Source organism: Azolla caroliniana, unplaced genomic scaffold, assembly GCF_043228905.1.
Source record: "Azolla caroliniana isolate FFs.n. ecotype wild unplaced genomic scaffold, voAzoCaro1.0.p SCAF_1107, whole genome shotgun sequence".
NCBI lineage: Eukaryota > Viridiplantae > Streptophyta > Polypodiopsida > Salviniales > Salviniaceae > Azolla > Azolla caroliniana.
Genome location: NW_028231542.1, coordinates 1,828 through 12,004, shown reverse-complemented (window position 1 = coordinate 12,004; position 10,177 = coordinate 1,828). Strand labels below are relative to the sequence as shown.

At 35.8% G+C, this 10,177-nt stretch overlaps 1 protein-coding gene across 1 annotated transcript; it reads left to right on the top strand.

Annotated features, from left to right (window-relative positions):
• The first annotated feature begins 3,231 nt into the window (after window positions 1-3,231).
• On the top strand, window positions 3,232-6,528 carry LOC147847376 (uncharacterized). Its single transcript, XM_087339271.1, has 2 exons — window positions 3,232-3,351; window positions 3,531-6,528. The coding sequence occupies exon 2, from the start codon at window positions 3,652-3,654 to the stop codon at window positions 6,175-6,177; it is 2,526 nt and encodes an 841-aa protein (XP_087195397.1). The 5' UTR covers window positions 3,232-3,351; window positions 3,531-3,651; the 3' UTR covers window positions 6,178-6,528.
• The last annotated feature ends 3,649 nt before the right edge of the window (window positions 6,529-10,177 follow it).

Sequence of the window (10,177 nt, the reverse complement as noted above, 5' to 3'; positions counted from 1 at the left end):
TTAAGCTTCTTCAATAATTTCGTGTTCTGTTTTGATATTGCATTAGCATGCATTCACACATAGCATATAATCACTTGTCATCATATTTTTAATAGCATCTTTGAGTGTATCATGTTAGATTAGTGAACTATGTAGTTTAGTAACACAATTATCATAAAGTCTCCAAACATGAAGTTTTGTTGAATCAAATGAAATATCTTTCGATTATATGGCATATAACATATTTCTCTAATTCATGAGTTTAATTGTGTGTTTTATAGATTTTATTAAATTAAGCAAAATGTCCTCTCATTATATGACATGTAACACTTTTTCTAACACTTTTTCTTCGTGAATTTGGGAATTCTTTAGTACCTAATACTTGTTTCTAGACTTAGGAAATAGGGCATTTTGGTCAATTGAATATATAGTGATATTTTAAGAAGACAATTCAAGGTTGCCAATCGTCCCATGAAATCACAACCTCTGCCTTCCACGCTACAAGCTTGTTCATAGTCACTTACCATGTGCGCTTCTTTATTTCATCGAGCTATTGCTTTCTCATTATTTTAATGATTGTTCTTGTTCTTAAGCTCCATTTCTCTTGGTTCTTTGTTCTACTTTTGCTAATAATCTTTAATGTCCATACATTATTAGTATAAATGTGTTCAAATACAAGGATAACGTACAAATGTGTTCAACATACGAGGATAACGTGAAAACAACCTATAGACATGCTCCACGGAATTAGTTTAAGACATGACCGTCAATTCTTGATTACGTGGTTTATCAACTTGATTACCATATTTATACTCAAAGTGGAAACAGGAAAATATTATTCATTATCTCATTTAGCATTATCGTTCTTATTGTTACATTCAAGCAAATGTCTAATGTTCAAGATACTTCACCAATTATAATTTATAATTATTATCTTCACTTGTCACACTATTAATCTCCTTTGTTTTGAGATCCGTATGTCCACTTTTGAAATTCTTTAAGAGTTGGATTTGTATCAATCATCAAGAAAATTATCCTTCTTTAGAGAAATGGGTTCCTTTCCTTTAAAACAGGTGTAAGTTGGCACCAAAGATATTGTCTAACATGGGACACGTACGTACTTTTCAAAGCACATTGACATTTTAAGACTGAGGACATTGGATAATACATATGTGTATTTTAATGGTACCTTATAATTTAGTATATAGGCCCTTTTTGGTAATTCAAAGCAAATCCAAATTTTAACACCAAGGACATTAGATAATGGGCATGTGTAGTGAAATGGTAGATTATAATTTAGTTTCTTATGGGTTAAGACTTTGATGGCTAGATGGCTCTTACCCTTTTGGGCAATAGTAGCACAAAGCATATCGAGATGTTTAACACCAAGGATGTTTTGTAGTGCATGTATGCTTTAATGTAGCTTATGGTTTAGTTTCTTATGACAACTAGATGACCCTTGAAAGATTTTGAAGGCAAATTATTTTTGCTCTAGAGCTTGGGAATACTTCTAGGTACACATGAATGTGTCTCTAGAGGAGATTGATCTCTTGCAATGTTGTCCCCCTTGAGTTCATAACACGTCTAGCTCATAACACTTCATTGTCGAGCTATTGTTCCTGAAATGAATATATGTGATACATTGAGTTCAACAATATGTAGTTGGAACTCAATACAAAAGTGGATAGTCATCTTAACATAATATTCATTTGTAGTTCTAGCACTTCCTCCCTTTTTGGCTCCAACACACTAGCTCAACAAGTTAGCACACAATAGTTTTTATCATATTTGTTATCCCCAACTTTAAACTTACGATATTAACTTTTAAGGGTAATTTTAACTATTAGATATTTACAAGGGAAATTCTTAAGAGGGCATCCCAACCATGTTTTAATGCCTTCCACATGAATGGGACAAGCATTTGAACCCTTTATCAATCCCATCATGCCAGATGACATGATGGGTTTTGTGGGTTTCTTCACCTTAAACAAGCTAGCTTCCAACTCATCGTGACTACTGTCAAGAAAGGAAAAGCAAGAGGTCTTTGTTAAAGCGTCTCCAAGGTTTTTTTTGTTTCTAGCACATCCTTTGCCCAAATTATTAACAAAGAGAGTGAGTAAAATAAGTGTTTTTCTTTATCCCTTGCTTGCTATGTTGCTAAAGATTGCCATAAAAAAATATGATATTTGGAATGAACCTAAGGTTTGATGGTCATATGAACCACTCCTTTACCTTTTCGCCCTTATCCATGTCATGAATAATGGGTGATATGAGTTCTATTAGCATAGTTGGGTATTCTTTCATTTATTGTGTCCAACCACGTGGTTGTCTATAACCACTGTATCAATCTCTTGACACCCTAGATTATAAAGATGGTCAATTCAACTTACCACTTTATCATCAATTTGAAAGGATATTGAAGGAATGGATGCACCTTGCAAAGATGTGTTAAGGAGTCCATTGGGTTGACAAAGTACCCTCTTTAGATGAACAATGTGACAATGCCCATACGTTAACACACCATGTTGTTGACAATGCATAATAAAAGGGAATGTATTTGGGGTCATTGACAATTGCTAATATTCCAACATTCATTTCATATACCATCATTGAGCTCAAAGGTAGACACCTAGAGAGTAGCCATGTTCATCTATACAACAAAGTACCTCCTCATTTGGCTAGTGCGGAATGTAAGTCCATACAACCCATTGCATGTATTGGGTTTATCAGAGATTGGTAGACTAAAAAAGGTGCAAAATAGACTAATTAATAAATACCTCGGACTGCAACAACTATGTGGTGCGTCGATATTCCTCTTAGAACGAACACAACAAAAACCTTCAACTCTCATCACCTAGTTCTACATGTTCCACGTTTCCGATTAATACATGAGGACTTGAAAAACCCAAATACCAAGACTGAACAAAGGAGTTACATGGAATCCTTTCGAAAGCGAAACAAAGTAGGCATGAATAAACAGAGTTACGGCATCAATCCTAGATACTGTGGGGCGAATCCAAGGGTGACTTTCGCAAGCGAGGGGGGAGATCACAGCTTGGTAGTTGCAAATAGATAGAAACATAGACATAGATAGATACAAACATAGATAGATAGATACAGACATAGACATAGATAGATACAGACATAGATAGACATAGATAGATAGATAGATAATCATATATGTACATATCAATATGTGAAAGTTAAAGACTAAAACCTTATGAAGGGAGAACAAACCAGGAACATCTTTTCTCTCTCATTTTGTTCTTTTGTAACATGGAATTGGATCTCCATTTCTGCGCTTATGGCTGCTGGTGGGCGATGGCGAACTAGCAATTTCCTTCGGCAACAGATATGGGTTCCCTAAATTAGGTCAGTATTCTTCTCTCCTTTCTCCCTTATTTTCAATTTCTGTGTGTCTATGAGAGAGAGATATGAGAGCAGGAGGTAGAGAGAGAGAGAGAGAGAGAGAGAGAGAGAGAGAGAGAGAGAGAGAGAGAGCATCGGTTCCGTTCTGGCCATGGCACCTTCTGCCTCTGATTGTATAACAGATCCTTCCACCGTCAAAGCTGAAGCCAAATATATGCAGAGAAAAGATGGATTATGGCTATTATATATAGATGAAAAAGAACGCATAGATTTTGTGTTCTGAGCTTCCGCTGCAACCAGATTATGGTAAGAATGACCATCAAAATGATATGTTTAGGGGGCATCTTGCTGTCCCTCTTCACTGCGTCAGTTCGGTCTTCTTCTTCTTCTTCTTCAGAATTTGGGTCTATTGACTATGGTGTAGAAGTGATGCCAGAAAAGCCACATGTTGATGCTCTATACAGAGAAGAGAAGGATGATGTGAGGTTTAACCGTAATTATGATGGAGAAAAGACCCTTTTTGATTATGGGTTGGATATGGATGAAAGGGATGACGTGAAATTTAGCCCAACTAATAATGAAAAGAAGACATTTTTTGATGATGAAAGAGATGGCGTGAGATTTAAACCTAGCCCTGATACAGGGAGAGCTCCAGGAATGGTTTCTTCTGGTTCCGATGGTTGTGTATATTTTGATGATTCCAGGGGTTTCCATGAAACTAATAATGAACAAGCATGTATGGAACAAAGAAGAAGCATTGAACAAATGAACATTCTGATACTTAAGCAGAGGGACCAGCTTCAAAATCTTGAGAGAATCATCAGAAAACTCGAACAAGTGACTGAAAGGCTCGAGAACGAGTTTGTTCTGCCATTATTAGATCAAAAAGTTCATTCCCTGAAGAGCTTTTCTATTCATACAAAGAGAAAAGTACAAGAAGCATCAAGCTCTTATAGGAATGTGAATGATGAAGAAATTGGTGTAGAAGTAAACGATAAAGATTCAAGTGGAGAAGAAACAGGTATAAAAGTCAATGATAAAAATGCAGGTAATGAAGAAACAAGTAAAGAAATAGTGGATTCTATGTCATCTTCAATGGAGGTAGCTATAAAGCAGAAAAACAAATACGAGCATGGAGGAATGACTATTGCTAGATATAAACCAGCTTGGTCTGAGCATTTCCAATTCCTATCAGCGGTAAAAGTTGAAGGAGATGTAACTTGTTTGCATGTTCTCCCTCATGAAGGAGAAGAGGGTTTAAGTAAGTACGTTGCTGTGGGTGTGAATACAGGGAGAGTTTATATCTTCTCATTGCATGGAGATTTATTGGTTGATTTCTTGACAATGTCTCCTCATCCCATCACAGCTATGCTTTCTTTTTTTACGAGAAGAAATGAAACTGTGCTCCTAACCGGCCATGCTGATGGTGCTGTGCTCATACACAAACTTTCTCAAACAGATCCACATAGGGTCCATTCACATGGAGATGATAGGAATAACCTTTGTATTGTACACATTAAATCACTTACCTCCCATAGTGAGGATGATATAAAATCAGCATTGATCTCATCTGATGATCAAGGGGAAGGGAAAGATGGTGTAATCCATAGATCTAAAGATGATTTAGTTAATAGCACAGTCACAATTCTTGAGGTGTATAGAGTTGGAAAAATGCGTTATGTTCTAGCCACAGATGCTGGTGGGAATATTCGGGTTTTTAGAGAAAATGGTACATTTTATGGGGCTGCAAGGGCATCAAGCAGACCCCTTACTTTCTTACGATCTCCCAATTCACAAAGGCTACTATTTCTCACAGAGAATGGTGTTGCATCTGTAGATTTGAGAAGTCTATCCATTCAAGGTGGGCAATGTGAAGGATTGAATGCTTCCCGAGTTCTATCATATGCATTTGATGCATCTGGCCGTCCAAAAGCTCATGGCTTCACTGTTGAAGGGGCCATAATACATGTGGCTTTGTCTGGTGATACCCTTCGCTTTCAATGCAATGTGAGGTTCAGAAGGAGACATGAAGTAGAAGGACAGGTGTTTCCTCAAGCTATCAAAGGATATCTTCTAGTAGCAACCAACAAGGAGCTTCTTGTTTATAATACCACCTCGCATGATCTACCAAAGCTGCTTTTCACAACTCCTATAGATGAGATAGTGCTCAGTTTCCTCAGCACAGAGATTCCAAGGCGTAATAACCACCTGCTCATGGCTTGCAATAGAGAGAGATTGGTAGTTTTAGGGTTTGGAGGTGGCTACGTTGGTATCTACAAGTCTAATTTGCCTGTATACAAGCATGCACATTCGGGTACTAAGTTTTGGAATAGTCCTTTGTTTGTAATCATGGCTATTCTTGTGGGGGGATGGCAATTCTTTTCAAAAAAGAGGGATGTTCCTGTACCACCATCAGAGAGTCATTTGTCGTCAAATTCTGGTATTGTGCATATGCAATCAGTGCGTGATGAATTGAAAGAATCTCTTGCTGGTTCAAGAAGATTCAATAGCTTTCCAAGTGGGAGTATGAAGTATAGAAATCCTGTTGCTGATCTGAGCTTCAGAACGCCATCGTCATCGGGGGAAGCTCTATCAAGGACCACAAGTTCATCATTAGATCTTGCTGGGGAGAACTCATCTTTAGAACCACATAGTTACCTAAAAAGGGAAGCTGTAGATGCCAAATTTAGAGCAGCAACAACAGAGTCTGATTTTGAAAACTCGGTTTCGGACTTCAATTCCTTCTTGGAAAAGGGCACACATAATAAGCAACTAAGGGGCATAGCAGGTCATTGTTTCAGAACTTTATCAGAACCAACCTCTTTCTAAAGACTTCAGAATTTGTTAGGGTTTTTTGTGGAAACTTTTTTGTAGAACGAAAAAGGAAAGAAAGAAGAATCCTTGAACACAATTCTACATACTAGTGTGCCAACTTTCTGAGGTATGAATTTCCAGATAATAGGAAATTTTCTTACGTTTCAACGAAAAGATTTTTTCGTTTTCTTTTTGCATTTGAAATCTGTAAAGATTATAGAAATGTACACACACAGCTATACTCTAAAGATAAAGGTGTCTTCTTTCCAAATGTTATTGAGAAGCTTTTTTGTTGTTGTGGTTGAGAAGCTTCTTTGTGTACATCATTGGGCGAAGATGAGTTAACACTTTGGTTTTTGAGTTTTATGAGCACTCCTCTCCAACAATTTTCAGCATATTTAAGATTTAAGCTTTTATTTAGGTCTCTAAGGATTCTTTTGTTGATTAGTTTAGAGGATGCCCTTTCCCCGTGTGATAGTTCTTTGAGCCTTTCTACACTAACAGGTATTTCTTTTTAGTTTCTTGATTAGAAATAAAAAACTTTGATATTCAAGTGCTGTCCACATAGGGCATCCATATGAATATGGATGGTAATTTTTCTAGCGACAACAGACCTTGCTCACGAATTTGATCACCATAAGTTTGTATGATATCAGCAACAGTTTCCTAGCCAATGTCACTGATTGTTCATGAGTTTGATCACCCAACTATATATAATAAAATTAGAAAAGCAAATGTAACTCTCTATATGGTTGCTTATGAATGTGATGCTTGTTTGCTTGAACACAAAGCATTTGCGAAGCACAAAAATATAATATACATACCCTACTTAAAAAAGTGAGAATTGATTGCAGTGTATATTGTAATGGGAGTAATAAAAGAAGATATTCAAATGTTAACCAAAGAGTATCAGAAGATTTCCAAAGGATAATTCAAGTTAAAAAAAAATATTATTCTACTCTGTTACTGTACTACACTTTAAAGTCTTGCGTATGGCAATGAAACCTATGATTCACCTTGTGTAGTTCCTTCTATGTACTAAGCTTACAAATGTTAATTCTATTTGGTTTAAAGGTTTTTCTTTATCGCCAATGTCCATGTGGTGTGGTTGGTTAGGGCGAAAACCACGTTTTCATCAAGTTCCATGTGGTTGGCTAGACGGATATCCTCACATTTAACAAAGCAAAAATCATATTATCCTAGAGAAATCAAATGTGCATATATTTTCAACCATATCTTTGATTGGAAACTGTTAAATCAAAATGATTTGCCACGTTTGAAAGATTGCTCAATTATCATCACCGTCATCATCCTTGTACTCATGTAAACCTTAAAAGGTATACAAGGTACTCATTTCATGTATCCAATCTTCATTTAGATCAAAGTGAGTGTGGGTTGAATCCTCTTCATTTAGACCCAATTCTTTTCGATCTAGCTTTGAATGCATGGTTATGGTAGAATCAAGATTTTGAGAGATTCTGAGTGAGATGATGGAAATGATTCCTCCTCTGTACTATCCACTGCTAAGAAAAAACAATTGTTCTGTGTCAAATGATGGAAATGAACCCATAACAAATTCCCTTGATCGAGATAATGTATGTTTTAAGGAAGAAACGAGATTTGTAGCAAGCAAAGGGACATAAATGCATAAGCAATGCCTCCTTTATTGACAAAGATATTTGAGACTACTATATTGGCAGTGTGTTTGATCCTTTCAAAGATAATTAAACCTACTCAATTGATGGAGGGAATCCTCTGTTGATGGAGAAAGTTGAGACTCCATTTAGGGACAAAGTTTGAAGTATTTGGTCATTTAGGAGACAAATGAACCTCCATTGATGGAGATAGTCGATGTATTTGATAATTTAGGAGAGAATTATACCTCCATTGATGGACATAGTTGATGGATTTGATCCCTCTAGAGATACCCGGGACTATTGATGGAGGTACTTGAGGCTCGGCATTGATTCCTAGTGTGAGAGAAATTAGAAAGATAACCCCAACAAGTACGTCATCCTTCCCATAATTCATAGCATGGAAGAATCATTTATTTGATTTAGTAAGCCCGAGGTTATAACCCCCTACATTCTACAATGGCATCTAATAAATTAAGAGGACATGTATAGAGTAATAGCGAGTTGAGAAAACTGGGATTTGAAGCCAAGACCTTGGCTAGTAGCCCGAGGTTATAACTTACTACTAGGGTAATGGAATTACAATTGGTGAAAGCGAGTGATATTGATCAACCAATCTTTTTAACACCTCTAGGAGAAATTTTAGGAATCTAAGCCTTAATAATGCAGCTTCCTCACGCCATGATTTGCCCCAACCTTTTTCACTCGGAATTCATCAAAAACTTTGGGAGAACAATTTTTTTTCCAAAAAAGGAGCTACATTCCCATTAGTTAGGAGAGTTTTTTACAAACAAACTACACAAGTATATAAATTGGGGAATCACCTCCTGGTTGAGTTCAAGAATATGAGACTACGTACATATCGTCTCTTACTTTCTACTTAATGTAAGTAGAACTTTGGGATAACTTATTTTGTTAGCTTTCAATGTAGACCTCCTATTTTTTGACTCCATTGTCAAATGCATCCTCAAAAGCTATCTGCTTCCACATGGCCATTGTCATCTTTGTCCTCTGTCTCATCTATGTAGACATGAATGTGGCCTTGTTATTATTACGTCCCATGCTAGAACTATTTCTCGAGAAACCAAAGATTAATTTTGGGAATGTTGTATGATTGTGAGTTATATGCTGCATTTATTGTGGTGTTATATCTCATACATATATGTACTAACATGTATGCACTTATGATAGATAGATCATTTCACACGATCCCGTATGAATTGTGATAATGGCTGGATTCGGATAAATCTTTGAAGCAACTTGGAGTTTTTTATCAACAAATATATGCAACATGAACACAAGTTATTGTCCATTAAAAAAACAATTTGGATTCTTTGATTCCTTTCCTCTTTTTTGTTTTGTTTTGTTTACATAAGTAAATTTGGTAAAGAGAAGAGAAGAGAATCAAAATGAAAGTATATTAGCTTACATTATGGATGAAACATATCAACACGAAAAGTGCCTTGAAAACCTATTAAGCACATAAGTAGGTTTGTATCATATTAGTGTAAATATAGGCTTGAACAATCTTAATACAAATAGTGTCTTGAACCATATCAAACACAAACAGTGTCTCCAACTACATCAAATATAAACAATGCCTTGTACCATATCAAACGCTAACTATGTCTTCAACCATATCAATATAAACAAATGCCTTGAACCATATCAACACGACTAGCATTATAACAACTTGAAATGTCTTAACACAAACAGTGGCTTGAAACATATAAACACAACAAGTGGGTTGAAAATATTGACGTCAAGAGTGGATTTAACCAAATCAACACAAATAGGATTGAGACATTGCAAATAGTCGATTGAAAACATATCAAAGCAAGTTGTTGCTTAAAACATGTCAACAAGAAATAATGGCTTGAAACATATCGACACAAATTGTGGCTCACGCATCAAACAAGAAAAACATTTGTGAACTCTAGCATGCCCCCTAATACTTATTAAAGTAGACGTATGTATATTCCTCATGTTTCAAATTATTATGGCCCCCTTTTAATGTTTTCATGCCATTCCATTTCTGTTTTTTTGCTAAAACACATCAAGACAAAATATGTTGTTAGCCATTCTACTTACTCATAAAACTTCAAGTTATTGTGTCAATAGTGTCACAAGAAAACTATATGTGGTTTTGTGTCAAAGTTTTGACATTTTAGAATTATATATGATTTTTTTTTTATGATATGGAAATCAATGTGATCATGTAGTCAAATGGTTTGATCTCAAGAAATAGAAGCATGTATGATGTATGTATGCAATTTGTATCTTGTTTGGGGAAACATCAATAAAGAAATGATTTAATATTCTTTCCATACTTCAACCCCATGGAAAAGCACTAGTATCACCGATGTACCAATGAGCTATTT

Excerpts from the sequence above, each read along its gene's own strand:
- LOC147847376 (XM_087339271.1), top strand. The coding sequence starts at position 3,652 with ATGGTAAGAATGACCATCAAAATGATATGTTTAGGGGGCATCTTGCTG.